At 42.3% G+C, this 19,377-nt stretch overlaps 1 protein-coding gene across 1 annotated transcript; it reads left to right on the top strand.

Annotated features, from left to right (window-relative positions):
- The first annotated feature begins 13,122 nt into the window (after window positions 1–13,122).
- Window positions 13,123–16,790, top strand: LOC147626141 (putative pentatricopeptide repeat-containing protein At3g01580). The gene has a single exon (XM_086816246.1). The coding sequence runs from the start codon at window positions 13,650–13,652 to the stop codon at window positions 16,020–16,022; it is 2,373 nt and encodes a 790-aa protein (XP_086672372.1). The 5' UTR covers window positions 13,123–13,649; the 3' UTR covers window positions 16,023–16,790.
- The last annotated feature ends 2,587 nt before the right edge of the window (window positions 16,791–19,377 follow it).

The following is a 19,377-nucleotide window of genomic DNA, read 5'->3' as shown; positions in this document are numbered from 1 at the left end:
GAGAAGGGTTGGCCATGGTTTATACAATCAAGAAATATCGACATTACCTATTGGCCAACAAATTCATGTTCTTCATGGACCATCAAGCCTTATTATATTTGGTGAACAAGCCTTGCACCACAAGAAGACTCACATGCTGGTTACTATTACTATTGGAATTTGACTTCACAGTTACGGGTGAGAAAGGGACACAACATGTGTTGGCTGATCATATGTCAAGAATTCCAAATGGGGAACTGGCAAACGGGTGTTGATGATGATGACCTCCCTAATGCTTATTTGTTCAAACTGGACATGGTGCCTAAATGGAGAGAGGAAATACCCGATTATCTAGCTTATGGTTTTCGTAAAATGGCCCTTGAACAAAGATAAAATGCGGCAGCTTATTAAGCTTGCTGCACCTTATCAATTAATTGTGAGAGAACTATACAAGCTAGGTAAGAACAATGTCCTCAGAAGATGTGTAAGAGAAGATGATTTCGTTCACGATATTGGATGAAGCACATTCAAGAATAGTCGGAGGACATTCTGCGGGGGAGAGACATTCTATTCGCAAGGCGTTTCAAGCAGGACTATGGTGGCCTACGTTATTCAGGGATGCCATAGAGTTTGTCAAAAGGTGCGAAGAATGTCAGCGATTCGCTGAAAGAGAGTAGTACAAGGAGGTGCATGTGTTGTAGCTTTTGAAGCTCCTAATGGCATGCATGATAGTGCCTCATGTGATACTTGGTGGCTTTGTCGTATGTCTTTATGTACTCCCCACATAGCTCTGTGTCTATGTTTCAGGGGAGAATCTGTGCCATCCGCCCGAGGCCCACCTTCTCCAGCTTGTCTTTGACTTTGGTATCTTCCAAAATCTGGAGACTCAGGGATGTGGTACTGCAATGCCACCTTTCCATGCACCCTGTGGAGTTCTCTGGTGATTATGGTGCCATGGAATGCTTGGGCATTTTGACCCAGGTAGCTTAGCTTTAGGCCCCATGATGTTGATCTTTTATTTTTGCTCACTGGGGATCCTGTTGCACTGGCTTGTGTCATCGCGGAGGTCTCTGCAGCTTTTGGGGTTGGATGTTGCTGAGGTCGACATCTGTACATGGATAAAAAGGTCAGTCCATAGATTGGTGGGGCATGTGCCACGCCTTGCTGTTTTCTTTTTCTTTTTGTCTTTTTTTTAATGGTAACAAGATTAATTTTGTTGGGAAGTGTGTTAGTGGTGTGAGAAATTAACGGGTTATATGTGCTGTGAAGTGATAGGGTTCAAATTCTCGTGATTGGGTTAAGCACTGTGCCATGAAGAGGAAATTCGTGAAAGTGCAGGCCATGAAGGGTAACCTCGTGAAATGGGGTAAACCCGTGAAAGTTAATTCCGTGAGATGGAATTCCGTGAGAGTTAGTTTCGTGAGATGGAATTCCGTGAGTTGGTGGAATTCTGTGAGTTGGAATTCCATGAGAGTTAGTTTCGTGAGATGGAATTCCATGAGTTGGTGGAATTCCGTGAGTTAGAATCCCGTGAGATTGCAGGTTTTTGGCTCTAGCCGTGAGAACTTGCAGGTTTTTGGCCGTGAATTATTAAGGTTTTATTTTTTATAAATTTGATTTAATGAATGCATGATTTTATTGAACTACAGAGCGGGGTCTGTGTGCAAGGATGATAACGAAAGACATTGTTCGACAAGGGCAATCAATGATTACAATTTTTGTAATTTTACAAAGAAAAGATTTGAACACATGTAAGGAAAGGCCCAAGCTCCCACCTCAAACCTGTATGTGTCGATTTTGTACTCGAATAAGTGAGGAAGAAGGTGATGAGAGGAAGGGCTCAATTCTTGCGTTGTGCACACGATGAACGGCGAATGCAAAATGACAAAAAAGGAAGGAATTTTGATTTTATGGTGCAGCCGTTGGACTGGGCGGCTGCCTTAATGAAGAATGCCACGTGTCTTCCTATGATTGGTCCAAAAAAGGTAATCGTTTCACGATGTGAAGCATTTTGGACCAGTTCACGACGTGAAGCTTTTAAGACCAGTTCATAGCGTGAACTATTTTGTACCAGTTCACGGCGTGAAGCTCTTAAGACCAGTTCATAGCGTGAACCTTTCTAGACCACGTGTGTGCAAGATTGATACCCTATATTTCTCTTTAAGTTCAAACACTCAACCATGCATTCAAAGAAGTGAATGATACCCAGTTTTACCTTGTATCCATTTTTTTAGTAATGGATACCTTCATCCTTTTATTGCCTTCATCCTTTTTAGTAATGGATACCTTCATCCTTTTATTGCCACATGGAAACCAAGGTGGTACTTTGGCGCTTCAGGGTAGATGTGGCATTTTAACTCTGTGTGAGAGTGCTTGATTCTTCCCTCCACCCAATTGAATAGTGATTCTACTAAGTCCTATGGATTGGGGCTTGTATCAATGTTTGTTGCACCTTTTCTTCTTCTTCTTATCAATGTTTGTTGCACCTTTTCTTCTTCTTTTCAATGTCCTTAGCCAACTCCTTGATTTTCGAGGTGGTTATAGGTATTGGTTTTGTTAAATTTAACCCATCCTGTTGGGTTGGCTTCTTCCTCCACACCAGTGTTTGTGCACTCCTAGCATTGGTTTTAGTTGGGAGTTGGTTTTGAATGCCTTTACTACCCTTTTCTTTATATTCAGAGGTGTTTGAACGGTGGCCACTAGGTTGAGTTTGGGCACCCATATGGTAGTATTGCCTTGGTAATAACCTTGTGCCATTAGCAAGTCTTTTTGAACCCATTGCTTATGAAGGCTTTGTGGAGTGCTGTTTTGTTTGGAGTACCGCGCCAACTTACCTGTCAAGACCATTTCTGTCCTTTGTCTCCTCTTTGAACCTTTCTTGTTGTTAATTAGTTACTGACGCCCTTCTCATCCTTGTAGAGCTGGTTTCCAAGTTGACCCTTAGGCACCCAATGCTATGTACCTTGTGACTTGGGATGCTTTTTGCGTAGGGATTATGAAATTGATGCCTTTTTTGCTTCATGAGCTAATGTCACCATGCTTGGTGTTTCTATATCCTCAATCATGGCCTTCTTCCTTGTGTTTATCGAGCTCTATAAGGGTACGTAAATGACATTGTTGCTCTCAATCAGTAGTGTTGTCCTCTTCTCCCATTGGATATTACAGTTGCTGGCGCAAATCCAAGATCGTCCTAGGATCATTTCCTCCTCCATCGAACCTGCAGGCATGACAAACACCTTTCTAACCAAGGAATTATTTCTGATGGAAAAATTAACATTTAAAAATCACTCAGCTTTCGTAGTTGTCAAATGCACACTGCGTACTTGTGCATTGGTGGTTTCAAGGTGCGGTTTATCTAAGGCTACCAATGTCTCATATGAGATTAGGTAATGATTTGATCCTGTATCTATCAATGCAATGCTCGTTGCATGACATTTAGCCGTAGAGAGTCCCACCCTGAGTCGCACTGTGGCTTAATGTTTAGTTCATCTTCGTCTAGGAGAGTTAGTGAAGCCATGTTCACATGCAACATTCTCTTATGGAGTATCTATTTGGCCTTGGCCTCCCTTGCCTTAGCCTCTTCTTGAGCTTGTTGGATTTTTTATTTTGCGGGCTCCTTCCGTTGTTTTAAAAGATGTTCTTGCAAGAGCATCTCTTAGGTCAGTTGTCCTGACTAAAGCAGATGGCACCACGGAGCAAATGTTGATCACAAAGGACTTAATGCGTGAGGCTCTGCAACTCCCACCACTAGTGAAAATACATACACAAACCTTTGAAAAGATTCCCCTAGATGCAATGCTGAAGAAGAGCTCGTACAACTCTAACGGAGCAAAATATGAGAATATTAGGGATGAACTCACATAAAAAGCATGTTGGGCAATGTCACTAATAATGCAAGAAAAGAGAATGGATAGGTACAATAGGGTGCCACTAAACAGAATAGCTAAGGTGCATGAGGAAAAGGAGGATGATTGGGCCTACTACATCCACAGGGAGATGGAGAATTATTTAAAGTCCCATCGGTCAAAGATCTGCAACCCGTACCTAATGACATAGGTACTAAATCATGTGGCCTAGAGGCCTCTTCTAGATCCAGAGCCAGAAGAAATATGCAATTGGCACTCTTGATAGAGCAACTAGCACTAACTGCTAACGAAAATCCAAGAAGGACAAGTTGTGCTCATGGAGACTAAAGAGAGAATGAAGGAGATCAAGAGAGGAAGGAAAAAGAAGACTGAAAGAAAGATGAGGGGATTCATACCAGATATCGAACACAGAGAATTGAGGCCAAACTCGCTCAAGAAATAAAGTTGTACCAAGAAGTACTAGGGCAGCAAGAAGCCAGTATTAGTGAGGCAACACATCCAGAGAGGATGGAAGTACAGCACATGAATCCAGAGAGGATGGAAGTACAGCACATGAATCCTCCTCAAAGCCCAGCATAATTAATCTTAAAAAATATGTCTCCCCTAAAGAATTCCACAATGTCAAACACACCTGCGGGATTACAGAGACAAAGCCTGGACCAGAAGCATTGCCAGTAGTAGTAGAACTCGAAGTACTTGAAGAAGTTACATCGCTCCCAGTGCAGCTCACAGAAGAGCCACTGGATACAAGGAAACAACCATGGGCTGAAGATACACCGACGAGTCCAAGTAAAAGGAGACGTCTGGAGGGACAAAGAGGTGATACCAGAAACATCCTTCCTCCACAATTTGGATTATGAAAGATTCTTTCAAGAAACTGTGGAGGGATTGGACGAGCTCCTGAATTTGCCACAAGCTATATTGGAAGGGACCGCGGCCACAAGTGTGCTTCCTTTTGGGAGCAAGAACAACGGGTATGGCGGTGCCATCTCCTCACGACCCACATGCTTCATGATCGCAAACTGCCCTACTATGGAAGCAGGTTCAAGAGGCAACCAACCAAGTACAGATATTGCAAGAACACCTCACAACGGCAGAAGCAACCCATAAAGATGTGATCCTAAAGAGCTTAAAGGCGATCAAAGAGCAAGAGGCTAGATACTAAGCACTAGAAAATAATAATCTGGTTCTAAGCCAAACAATTGTGCAAAGGATCGAAGAGAATACACATTTGAAAGTGTAGTTGGAGCAAGCCAAAGAGCAACTTCAGAAGGAAGTCACACATTGTTAAAACCCTAAGATCTCCCTAGATAATTGTTATGCATAAATATGCATAAATCAGGCATAAACTCAACCACCCAACCACCCCGAGCCCAAGGGATGCACACATGAATATAATGAATGAAATACATCATACCTCTACCTTGATGTCCCATACCATCAAGAGGTATAACTCCAATCCAATAGCATGTAGCTATAGTGTGAAATGGTAGATGAGTGGATATGGACCTCTACACAAGAGACCATAGCATAAGCCTCAAGCTTCCTAGCCTCCAAGCCCCAAGCTCCCTTGAGTGTGCCCCATGCCCCTATTATATAGGAGGGCCCTCAAGTGACTCTTGACTTTCCATTCCTCATGTGTGACCCTTGGATGCCTGACCCTAACCTTAACCCTTAAGGTTAGTCCTAACCCATGCTCCACTAGACCTTGTTCCCATGCTCCCATGCTCACAAGTCTAATGTGGGTTAGCCTCCTAGTATATGCACACATAATGTGTATATAACATAGCACACATAATGTACATATAACTTAGGACTGCATATAAGATTCTTACTAAGGCAGTGAACATTAGACTGTAGCCAATTTTGTAGGATGTCATTCATGATACCCGTAATGGATTCTTACACGAAAGGAGCATCTTTGATAACATTTTCTCATTTTCGGAGGTTGTGGAATGGGCCAAAGCGAGTAATTAGCCTTTAGCCAGTCTACTTTTGGATTTGATTGGGACTTTTTTAAGGGTACTCTTAGCCAAATGGGGCTTTATAAGAGATGGATCAGGGGAGTTTCATGCATGTATTGTGAAGCCCACAGTAGCGTGCTTGCTTGCGAAGATAGAGGAGAGTGGTTTCAGATTTCTCGCTCAGTATGACAGGGATGCCCTTTAGCCCCATTATTATATAGTTGCAGAGGCCATTAGTATCTTCCTCTACTCCACGGCTAGTATTTCTTGGTCGAGGTTACCTCTTCGTTAGTCAAGAGGAGCTGGTTGACTCTGAGTTAGCTGATGACACATCCATGTTCTTGGAGGAATGAGTTTATTAGGGATGAGGCAGTCAGCCACTTGGTGCATCTCGTACATGTAGTGGTCAGGATGGGAGAGATGTGCATGCACAGTTCTTGCTTGGAAGACCTTTAAGAATCTTCTAGGGGATCGAAGAGATGCATCCATTCAGCATCTTAGGGGCTCTTACATACGTATTGAGTACATTGATGCGGCTATACCACATGAGTGGCTCTTTCATGGAGATTATCATCTGAGATGGCTAGGAGTTTTTTCGAGGATAGGCATACCTCTATAAGTCATTGCTCTCCCACCAAGCCAGGATGCTACAAATTGTATCATCTATTCTATCATGTGTGGAGGGAGATCGAGGAGATGTAGCATGGAGGGGATCATTCCAGATACTAGGCTTAGCCTTCTAGTAGTGAGGATTGTTGGTCATTCTGGAAAGCACTGGTTCATTGATCCTTCTCATCCTCTATGATGGGAGTTACAACTCGACTGGTCTCGTGATGGTTTATTAAGACTATGGATGCATGAGTAATACATGATTATTTGATTATATTTTACTTGTTTGTCCTTATATTCATTGTTGTGAAATTATTTGATGTGGATGCTTGTGAAGGTATCACAAAACAGGTGCATGGTTTGATGTGTAGATGCTTGTGAAGGTATCACAAAACAGGTGCATGGTTTGATGTGTAGATGTCACTCGAGTCGTGAGTCTTGTACAAAGACAGCCGTGCCGACCCATCTTGGTTGGACATGGGTGTTCTCCTCACACAACTGATGTGATGGACAAGGGGTGGCTCTGGTTATACTAGGCAAGGTAGGTCTAGGTACTCAACGTGCTTGTCCTCTTATGACTAGTTGGCTAGAGCGTTCTTGCCTTGGGAGTGGTATGGATGTCTCAAAAGTAGCTCCCTAGATTTTAGCATGATTGTTGGATTTAGATGTGAGACATGTGGGCTCCTCTACTCGGCATAGTAATTTGGGAGTGTTCAGGCTCAGTAATGCATACCTTCCTAGTTTGTGGAACACAATCATGATGTGTGGAGATGATGATGGATATTGTGTAGAATGCTACTATAACAAAGCTATTTTCCAAGTCTAGCATATTTACACATTGGGGTTGAGGAACAGAGGCTTGGGGAGGGGCTAGTGTGGATATATATTAGGGTAAGTGGCTATATATGTCGGCTAGTAGACAACTGTTGTACCCTTTTGATATCTTCTTAATCATTTGATATGATAGACATCTTGTCTTCTTAGAGTACATGGTACTTCCACCCTTGGGCTTTCATAGGAGCTGGCCTATGACCTTTCATGTGGCTTCTCATGGAAATGGCTTAGATCCATTCCCATATTTCAGTTTGGTTTTGATTCCCATCATTGCATTGGTATCAGAGCTCTTCGCTTAGATCTTGCTTAATCCATTTTCGGATTAGTGCTTGTACATAGTTTTTAAATTTTTATTTTCTTCATTTTAAGAGGATTAGTAGCGAGATTAATACTTGATTGTTTTTTAGTTTATGCTAATCACCATTCTCAAAAACTCTAATCCACAAAGTTTCTTAACAATCTTCTTGATTAGTGTTTCTTGAATTTCTACATTTCTTGATTTCTTTGAAAATTTTCTTGAAATTTGAAATCTTTCAGGATTGGAGGTTCTTTCACTAACCTACTAGATCTTTCTCCATCCTTGCTTAGATCCTTAGGATTCTGTGTATTTTAGGGAGAGATTTGAGGTTTTATACAGGTTTTGGTGAAAATTTTATCACAAAAGTGGTGCAGATTTTAGAACTATTATAGAAATTGTTCAAAGATTGTTGTGCAAAGTTCAAATCTGATCACAGATTGTTTGGTGCAATTTTTGATCAAGAAAGTGTGTAGATTGAAGACTATAGTTCTGTTGAGGATTTTATGGAGATTACTGGTAGTTTAGATCTAGACAAAGTTTACTGTGCATAGTAAAATTTCAAGAATCTTGGTGTACAATTTTCAAAGTTTACAAAGATTATTATGTAGAATCAAATCTTGGAGATAGTGACTGATTCTTAATCAACCTTTCATTAATCTTGGTTATTTTTGCAAATAAATTCAAGAAACCATGATATGGTTGAAACTGATGTAAGAGAAGCAAGATTACTGCATCTTAATGTAAGATTATGGCAACAATTTGATGATGTGATATGATCTAAGACAGTAGTTGGTGTAGCCTAGGGAGCGCAAGGGTTGAGTGTTGATTTAGTCAATAACAGTGATGAAAGTTCTTTTTTGTATGCAACAGAGTATTAAAAATAACCTTAATCTTAGTGGTGGGTATCCATCTCATCAACTGGTTTTAAAAAGGAATGCTCCAATAATTTTGTGCAATATAAATCTCCAAAAGGGATTATGCAATAGAACTTGATCAATAAGTAAAGAGTTCCATACAAAGGTGTTAGAGGTAGAAATTATTACTGGTACTAATATTGGAGACAGAGTGTTCATTCCAAGGTTAACTTTCATTCTAAGCACATTGTAACTTCCATTCAGAAGGTAGTTTCCTATCTAAATTACATTCAACATGACAATAAACAAATCACAAGGCCAGACGATTTCTCTTTTAGGTTTATACTTGGCAACACCGGTGTTTAGTCATGGACATTGCTTTCTCATGTGTGTGATCAAATGTTGTCAAGGTGTTATAAACAAATCACAAGGCCAAACGATGTCTCTTTTAGAATTATACTTAGCAACACAGGTGTTTAGTCATGGGCAATTGTATGTTGCTTTCTCACGTGTACAATCATCGAATGTTGTAATGGAAAATTTTATGTTGCTTTCTCATGTGTGTAATCATGCCAAGATATTCCTTCAAGATAATGCATGTGAGACCAATGTGAGCACTCTATCTTGTGTCTTAACACCATGATCAATCCATATTAGGATTGTTAACATGGTTTCAGACCTAGGATGGGCTCTTGGTCATGGTGCATATTTATGTATAGTTTTCTTGTTTATGAGGTTATTTGATTAAGCATTTCATTATGTATTAGCATTTTGATTTAAAAAAATTATGCACACTCATATTATCATTTATATTTGCATTTGTGAGGATTTGAGAGAGATTTTCATTAGAAGATGGAGACTAGAAGTTGCCAATTGAAGATTGCATCAAGGGAGATGCAATGGAGCCACCATCGTCAATATTGAAGTGAAGATTTGCATCATAGGGGATGCAAAATCGAGTTGTCATCATCAAGGAGAAGCTACAAGGAGATTTGTGAAGATATTTTGGTGGTTTTGTCTCTAATTTGGTTTTTGAGCATGGAAGAATGCTCGTATTTGTGAAGGGTTGCTATGTGGTAGGACTTTGATTCCTACGGCTCTTGCATTTGGCAAAGAGCATAAGTAGCTATAGGCTTATCCAAGCAAGGGATAAGTGGTTATGGGGCTGAGGATGGAGCCCATCTTGATCACACCAAAAGAAAGGGGTAGTGCGGCAAATTTTCTCATGGAAGATGAGCAAACTAGTTTGGAAGCTATTGAGGGCTTTCATATTGGATTTGCACCTTTGGTTTCTCATGGAAACCTATGAAGAGCACCCTTGAAGATGCATGCAAAGATTGAGCATGCATGTTTAAGGCTCATGGTAGCCAAAGTGGTGGCTACAAGAATCTCATGTGAGGGAGGTTTTGTCAAGACAAAAGAGAAGCTGCAAAGGACTTCTACATATGAAGGAAGAAGCACATTTGGAGCATGTGCCATGGAGGCTTGGTACAAGATTCAACTCACAGCTGTAGAAAATGGCAAAGTAGAAAGCGAGCCAGGAAAGCAGACAAGAAGCTTGTATCATCAAGAAAGCATAGCAAGGGCTTTTGATTAGAGAAGCATCACACTAGAGGTAGAAATTGAGAATTCAAGGCAACAGGAAGAAGGAACAACAGTAGCACAGCACTTGCACTAGCACACAGGGATGCCTCCACGTAGATGGAGCACTATGTAAGCAAATGGGATGGATGAGCATGAACATGTCTTGTTGTGATCTTTGTAATAGAACATGCATCCTCACAAGAAGTACATGCGCGACAAATAGCATACAGTCAGCAACACCTGCTAGAGAGAGAAACAATATGTGCAGTAAGAAGAGCCCCTAGCAGAAGACACTATGGCGATGCTAACATGGAGAAGACGCTGACTTTCCTGTGAGTAGACATGTGATGCTTGCAGTAAAAGAGGAAGTTTGAGAGAGGCAAGCAGCACTGCAACTTTGGCAATGTCAAACTCGAAGCAGCAACATTGGAGTTTGAGGCAAAGACTAGTTCAAGGTCGCCATGGAAGCTTGGCGATGTCAAACTCGAAGCAGCAACATCAAGAGCTCACGATGGAGTTTGAGGCAAAGACTAGTTCAAGGTCGCCATGGAAGCTTGGCGATGTCAAACTCGAAGCAGCAACATCAAGAGCTCACGATGGAGTTTGAGGCAAAGACTAGTTCAAGGTCGCCATGGAAGCTTGGCGATGTCAAACTCGAAGCAGCAACATCAAGAGCTCATGATGGAGTTTGAGGCAAAGACTAGTTCAAGGTCGCCATGGAAGCTTGGCGAAGCTTGAAGAAGAGGAAAACGTGGAAAAGTGTGCGGTTCCCAAGCTTGCAAGGAGTAAGGCATTTGCAGCTGGTGAGCTAGAGCATGGTGCGTAGCAGAGTAAGCTCTGCACAGTTAAGGCTGGGGCTGGGGGGTGTACACAATGCAAAAGCCGTCAAAAGTTATTAGATAATTTTTTTATTTTTTTAAAAAACCTTTAATTAAAAAAAAACTTAGACAAGGGGTGTTCCCATGCATGTGTTTTGAGCTTTTAAAAAGGCATGTTTTGGGCATCATGCATGATGTTTGTGATGGGTGAAGGCAACTTGGGATTCGTGGTGCCCAAGGAGAGGCATATATTGGCGACAACTTAATGAAGAGTGACAAATTGTGTCCATGAAAGACACATGGAGTTGTACATTTTATTCTCTCCATAGCAGGGTAAGTATTGGCTTTGCAAAATCCATGGTGTTTTTGACCATAGCGGATGGGTCCCTTGCCCTTGCATTGGCATAAAATGGTTATATTTTCTCTCACCCAAATTTATGAGGGTTCCCTGTTTGAGTCCATGGGTACTCAAAATGGTTTGTAATGTGGTGTGCATTGAGTTGTGCATGTATAGATGTTGCACTTCATGGGTTGGTTCCCACCTAGACATTGAGTTGTGCATGTATAGACGTTGCACTTCATGGGTCGGTTCCCACCTAGACATTTATGTTCAAATTGGACTCAGTGGTTCTGCTGTGAGCAAGTGGGCTCAAAATGGACTTCGTGTCTAAGATGGTAGACACATGTACACACACTTGTTGAACACTCCATTGAGGGGGAGTGTTGAGATTAGCAATGCCAAATTGTTGGGGGTGAGAGGTGAGTTGGTCAAATTGATTGGAGAGATTGTATGCACACACCCAAGTTTACATTGAGGAGGGGTGTTAAAATGTGCAACGTAAAATGTGTGAGAGTGAATCTTGGGTTTGAGTATGTGAATGCACCCTAGAGGTGTAAGATATTATGGTAAGGTAAGAATGCCACCTTTGATATGTATGGTGTGTGAGTGTTGACCAAAAGAGTATGCCACATGGATGCACACATGTAAAGTGAGATGAGGACTATCTATATTAGAAGCCTCATTGTATAGTTCATTGGGGAATGGAATAGAGCTATTGTTGAGTGTGCAATCTCTCTCTCTCTCTCTCTCTCTCTCTCTCTCTCTCTCTCTCTAGTCATGGAGTTTCTTGTGTGGTTTAATGCACCTTAATCTTATGCTTAATCTTGTGTCTAACATCATAATCAATCCCATATTAGGATTGTTAACAGCGCTTGGATCCCTCCCCACATCTCGCCTTCTTCTCCCATCGGCCAACCCTATTTTGTTGTCTTCTCTCACTGACCCACGATCACCTTGTGTAGCTCTTCTCTTCCTTCCCTTGTTTTTTTCTCCCACCTCCAATCCACGTAGCTTTCTTCCCCCCTTGACTCGTTCTCTCCCTCACACTCACACACCCCAGCCCACTCCTGCTCTCCTATAAAACTCCCTCTCCTCACAACAGTTTACGAACACACCCAGCCCCCTCTTTCTCCTATAATCCTCCCTCTCCTCTCACACACCCTAGCCCCCTCCTTCTCCTATAAAACTCCATCTCCTCACAATAGCGAACACACCCCAACCCCCTCCTACTCCTATCAAACTCCCTCCTCTCCTCTCAATAGCAAACACCACCCCTTCTCTATGGCTCCCTCTCCCTCTAGTGACCCCCCTAGCTAGCCTCGTACATTTTATATAATGCTTGCCTCTCACATTTGACAAAGTTTTCTTTTGTTTGTGGTGAGGTTGATCATCATGTATGTTCCTTAATGTTTTTGTTATGTCTTTTTATTAATACTTATATGTGTGTAGGTCCACAAAAGAATATTTTAAGAAAGAAAAAGATGTCTACATTACGTATTGAACATGATTGAGATGCATCACGATCTTATGTGTGATACTTATGTGTGTGTTGGTCAGTGCTCTCAAAGGTGCAAACCACATTATGCTAATGGAAAGTCGATTGGTCCTTTCATAAGTTAGAACATTGACTACTTAGCTCTTTTGTTTGTTTATAAGACAAAGATCGCATCATGAGCTTGGTTTGAAGAAGATGCTCTTTATCACTATTTTTTTAAGAAGAAGTTGTTGCCGCGTATATGTTTTGGTGCGAGATAAAATATGTGTTTGTGTATGTGGAGTTTATAATTATATTTGAGAAATTTCTTTCTTTCATTGTACATGTGTATTCTATGTGCATGTGTGTGTGTCTGTGTTCCATGTTTGTGTGTTTTATATGTGTGTGCATGTGTTGTTTTTTTTGGGAAAATATATGTTATATTATATAAGGGCTATTACACCATGATCATCCTTTCATCTCTTAAAAGTTACCCATATACATCTCTTAGAACCAGACAGACTGCACAGTATTCACTCTTCATTCAACCATTTACATATTTTATCCCACATCCTATCTTTAAAGACAAAAGAACATTCATCCCATCTAATATGAATCCCCACTACTTCGCTGACCTGACCTGCAGAATTGGCTCAGTTAAAAACCCTTTTGGAGTTGGAGTGAGTTCTTCCCTGTACTCTTTTCTTTTCTAGATTTTTACATTAGGTCTCCTCCCTGGGGGGGGGGGGGGCAAAAGTAGGGCTTCACGTTAAGATACATGTATCATAATAGACTCAAACATATGTTGACACACAGTCGGGAATCTCCTTCTTGAGACAAGCCTATTTTGTTTGTGGGATACAGAGTCGCAAAGCACCCTTGTTAGCTCGTAGCCCCGAGCGACGCGCCTCTCTGTCTGTCTCTCTCTCTCTCTCTGTCTACAATGTTTGAAATCATCAAGGAACATGCTGGGCTAGGTGACGCAAGGGCTGCACCATCGCGCAGCAACACCGTCGTCGTTGATGCCTCATGGCAGTCCGCGCAATGGCTTGCAGCATGGATGCTATTCGCAGGTGCCATTTGCCCTCGCTCACAAGGAGAAGCAGCAGCCCCCCTAGTCGTAGCCAAGAGGAGCTCTGGACTGACTTCTTCTCGAACCCTTCCGAATGGTGGGATAACCGGTGGGACAAGAGAACCGCCCGGCACCCGGACTTCCGACACAAGAGCTCAAGAGAGCCGCTTTGGCTCAACAACCTGCGCAAGCCTCCCTGGGTGGACACCCGCCTGGCCAGCCTCGACTCACGGCAGCAACTACAGTGTGTAGGGATAGGTCATGAAATTCAGGCTCTGTGTGAAGAGGGGAATTTGGAGATGGCCTTTGATGTCTTGTCTCGCATGGATGAGCAGGGCATTGCCCCTTCCGAAATCGTGTATCTGTCTCTGCTCAAGGCGTGCAACAACAAGAAGACCCTCACTCATGCCGCTCGAGTGCATGCACATCTTGCCCACTATAGGCTGGATGTGACCAGCTTTATCGGTGACTACTTAGTGGTCACATTGGCCAAATGTGGTGGCCTTGAAGATGCCTGCCATGTATTCTATAGATTGCCTCATCGGACTGTTTTTTCCTGGACAGCCATCATTTCTGCTTATTCCGACTGTGGGAAGGGTCAGGAAGCCTTGAAAATGTACCAATGCATGCGGGAGGAAGGCGTAGAGCCAGACAAGTTCACCTTTGCCAGTCTGCTCAAAGCTTGTGGCAGTATAGCAAACGTGAATGAGGGCAGGAGAATACATGCAGATGCCCGGAAAAGCGGCTTTGCTTCAGATGTCTTTGTTGGCAGCACACTTGTGACCATGTATGGCAAGTGTGGAAGCATTGTGGAAGCAGAGCTTGTGTTTGGTGGGTTGTCTCAACCCAACACAGTGTCATGGAATGCCATGCTTTCTGCATATGTTGAGCATGGACAAGGAGAGAAGGCTTTACGGCTTTTCCGACAAATGCAAGCAGAATGCATAAATTCTGACCGGCGGACCTTTGTGATCTCACTTCAAGCATGTTGTACCCTTGCAAGAAAGGAGGAAGCTGGTTCTATGGAGAGTGGATTAACCATAGCAATGGCTTTGGAAACTGGTCAGGCTTTACATGCTGACTTGTGGAAGAAGGGTTTTGCATCAGATGTCTATATCAATAACACACTTTTGAGCATGTATGCCAAATGTGGGAACATCATGGAAGCAGAGAATGTGTTTTGTGGCATGTCTGAACGTAATAGTGTCTCATGGAATGAGATGCTCTCAGCATACATTGAACAGGGCCAGGTAGAGAAGACTTTACAGCTGTACCGACTAATGCAAGAGGGCAATGTTAGTCCAGACCAGTGGACCATCGTGGTCTCTCTTCAAGCATGTTGCATGCTTGCAGATAAGGAAAAATTGTCTATGGAGCAGCCACTTACCGAACTTATGTCTCTGGAAATTGGCCAGGCTCTACATGCCGATGCCAAAAGGAAGAACTTGACTTCTCATGTGTTTGTTGGTAACAGCCTTGTGAGTATGTATGGAAAATGCGGAAGGATTGGGGATGCAGAAAGTATGTTAAATGTGCTATCAGAGCGAGACATCGTGTCCTGGAATGCTATGCTTTCAGCATATGTCGAGCAAGCTGGCCAACAAGAGAACGCTTTGCAGTTGTACATACGAATGCAGGCGGAAGGTGCAGCACCAGATGATATCACACTTGTCTGTATCTTGCGAGCTTGTAGTGACACAGGGAGCTCGGATGTCTGTAGGCTGATCCATTTCATTGTTTTGTCCACTGGGTATGATGGAAGTCTACTTCTAGCAAACACTTTAGTTCATGCTTATGGGAGTTGCGCAAGTATGGTAGATGCCCAGGCTGTCTTTGATAGACTACCTAAGCGTGATGTTGTATCTTGGAATGCATTGATTGCTGGTTATGCTCAAGATGGAAACTGCATGGCAAGCTTGCAAAATTTTGAGAAAATGCAAGATGCTGGTATTAAGCCAGATGGGGTCACATTTCTCTCACTGTTCTTTGCTTGCAGTCATGCAGGCTTTGTTGACAAGGGTGTTGAGTACTTTGTATCCATGTGCAAACATGGCATAGCTCCAGACACTAAGCATTTTGGGAGTATTGTAGACCTGCTTGGGCGAGCAGGGGACTTCAAGAGGTTGGAAAGGATGGTGTGGAGGATGCCGATGCAGCCTGATTTGACTCTTTGGTCGTGTTTGCTAGGTGCTTGCCAGATGCACAGCAATGTGAAACTGGCAAAACAGGCATTTGATTGTGCTGTGCATCTGGAACCCAAAGAGGTTCCTGCTTATGTCTTGATGTCAAACATCTATGCCAAGGATAGGCTTGAAAACTGTGCAAAATAGGTGGACAACTCCAGAAATGAGGACACAGCTGTGAACAGGATTTGCTCTCTTTTCTTGTACTAGACCCAAGGCTGTCTCAACTGGGAGCACAAGACTACTCTCAGAAATTTGGCTTAAGAAGAAATGGTTTCATTTTCTGAGATCATTGCAGTATTATTTCAGCATGCCCATGATAAAACCTATCCATGGAAGGAGGAACATTCACACATGACAACATGTCTAGTCACAAAATGAGGATACATTAATTGCTTCAACCAGTTGCAAGAAGAGGGCAGACGATCTGCAAAGACAAAACTCCTGTTTGAGGCAAGCCATGTAAAACCTCCTTGTTACAATTAAGGACACAGCATTCTTCTCTCGTTTAAAGAGTTCACATTCTCACCAACGAAATGGAAAATTTCTTTCTTCAGTTGGTTCTCGCATATACCGAAGTATCATCTGGTGACTTCCCTTTTGAATGGACTAAATTTTGCAGCAGATACTACAAAGTTGGTGGCTCATGTCACATGGCTTGACTCCCGGCTTATGTCTGGTGGCTCTTTTTGGATGAAACGAAGTGGGTGGCAAGGGAGGCCGCCTTGTGCCTATAATTGGCATTAGTGTCCAATAATTAAAAAGGAAAAGAATTTTCCTTGGAAATTGAGGCTGGTACAGATTTTATGACACGATTTTTTTTAAAGGACATAGGAAGGTATATGACCTTACAAGTTTTCAAGGTGGTTTTAAACGCCTAGTCTAATATTAGGCTCAAATGAATTTGCTCGCATCACTTCTGATTTTGCTCATGTCACATGTAAATATACTCGTGTCACGTTGAATGCTCATGCCACGCCTGATTTGCACGTGACTGCTCTCATGTTTCTAATTCGAGAGTTGTTTGGCTTGTTTTTTTTTTAATTTTTGTGGTTTTTTGGATTTCATGGGAGGTGTTTAATGTTCCTAATGGTCTTTATGCAAGTGATTGAGTGTTCCTTGACTGTTTTTCATCGATTTTATGTGCTCTTGATGCTACCAATTGAATGCATGAACAACTTTTATGTGCTCTTGATGCTACCAATTGAATGCATGAACAACAAAAAGAGTATAACTTCCACATCCTAATATGCACAAGTTGGAGCTTGTAGCTTATGTTTTTGGAGTGGATGTCACTTCTAATCACATTGCTATCTCTTAGCTCTGTGCAATCAAAACCAAGCCTCTTGGGCTTAAGTCTAATGTGTGCGATTAGTCAATGGATTGAGGTTTTTTCTTCCAAACTTGAAACCAGCCAAAGAAATTACGGTTTTTTCAAACTTGCATTTAGAATGTTAGAACTCAGTGATGCAAAACAAGCTTCAAAGCATCAAATTTAAATGCATCCAAGGCTCCAAAACCGAATATCTTTTGGAATGTGATCCTGTACTTGATATACCGGAATGATTCCATGGCTATGGGTGTGGAGGTAGAGCTTCAATCACCTTGATGGAGATGAGAGAGAAGGTTGCCTTCATTGTGATTCTCACTCACAAGAGGGGGGTAGAGGAGAATCTCAAGAGAGGGAGAAGCTTACAGTACATCCTATTCATGCAAGCAACCATCAAGTTATGTAAGAATCCAACAAAAGACCAGTAAGCAAGAGAGTAGAGAAGGGGAAGAGCTCACAAGTATTCTATTGTAAAGGAGTGAATAATGTCAAATTTGACTCGTATACAACACTTCGCTAGACAAAACTTAAAAAAGGTCCAAGGTCACTATTTCTAGCCGTAAGCAAGTATATATATATATATATATATAGTTTGTGACTTGCTTGCCACTTCATAAAGTCTAGCACTATCTTACAAAAAATAGGCTTTTGTTACATGCAGGTAAGATGACGAAGCACCTTACGAAAGGACGGGCAAACGAAACCATGTTAACCAACAGAGTGGTTAACAATGAGATAGGGGGGTGTGGAGGCCATTGAGAGAGTGTAGGGTCATGAAGGGAGTGGTTGAAAGAGGGGAGGGGCTGGTGTTGAGGCTCCACACATCCAGAAAGGTACACCATAAAAGATGTTTAGGGTGGTGGTTGTAGGAATGGAGGTCATGGGGTGGGGTAGTAAAAAATGGTGCTCTTTCCATAGGAGGGCCTTGGAGTGTTGTGTTGGTGCAACCTATGGAGGATTACATATCCCATTGGCCTATTGGGAGAATGGAACTAGTGCCATTATCCTCTTGGCTTATGGTGGACAATGGCACCAATATAAAAGGATGACACTAGTTCTGTTCTCCTGAAGGCAAAGAGGAGAATGGCACTGGTGCCATTCTCGCCCAATGGCTATAAAAGCATGAGAAATTGGGAGAATGGCACCACTGCCATTCTTTCCCTTGTTGCCTTCTGGCATGGGAGAATGGTTGGTGCCATTCTCCCCCTCTAGATGACATTACTCTATTGACAACAATGAAATTACCCCATTGACCTATTCGGAGGATGGCACTAGTGCCATTCTTATCTTGGCCTACGGATAATGACACTGATGCCATTCTCCCCTAGTAGATGACATTACCCCATTGACCTATGGAGCATTACATACCCCATTAACCTATTGGGAGAATGGCACTAGTGCCATTCTCTTCTTAGCTTATGGAGAATGGCACCAGTGCCATTCTCCCCCCTTCATTATAAAAGGATGACATTGCACCATTGACCTATTGGGAGGATGGCACTAGTGACATTCTCCTCTTGGCCTAATGGAGAATGGTAGTAGTGCCATTGTCCACTCTTGAGCTTTAAATTAATGATTTTACCCACATTAAAGAGGAGAATGGCACCACTGCCATTTTCCTTTTGGCTTGGGAGAATGGCACTAGTGCCATTATCCTCCCACTAGTAATGCAAAAGCCAATGGGATAGTGCCATTATCCCCCTTGGATTTTGGAGAATAGCATTCTCACCTTGAATGGTTGTTAGAGGCGTGTTCTTTGGCACCTATGTGTTCCTCACTTTATTTTTCGTTAATGAAATGATAGGGATGGTGGTTAGAGGTGGGGACAAGGTCAACATGTTGGTGGGGAATGAAGTAGTTGCAATTGGTGCAGTTTGTGTAACCAACCCTGATGGCTATTGTAGTGGTGTGAAGATTGGGACAAATAATGTATCAGTAATAGTGGAAAAGGGTATTAAGAATGACATGCTTTTGCCATTTCCCACTATGGATGCAATGAACATTGGCGAAGCACTTTGGAGTGTTGTCAAGTGGCCTAAGAACTCTTTGCATTGTGTTGGTGTCACTTTAGATGAGGCAGTAGCTCAAGAGGCTATTATACGAAGTGAGCCCAATAACCCTTATGTTGAGGTAATGCTAGTTTCTTCATTGGAAAATGACAACAAAATCCAT

Source organism: Cibotium barometz, chromosome 22, assembly GCF_041138505.1.
Source record: "Cibotium barometz isolate CiBa-2024 chromosome 22, ASM4113850v1, whole genome shotgun sequence".
In the NCBI taxonomy this organism is placed as follows: Eukaryota; Viridiplantae; Streptophyta; class Polypodiopsida; order Cyatheales; family Cibotiaceae; genus Cibotium; species Cibotium barometz.
This window is presented reverse-complemented; position numbering and strand designations above follow the sequence as displayed.

What these genes read in the sequence shown, in the direction of transcription:
- LOC147626141 (XM_086816246.1), top strand. Translation starts at nt 13,650, where the DNA reads ATGGCAGTCCGCGCAATGGCTTGCAGCATGGATGCTATTCGCAGGTGC.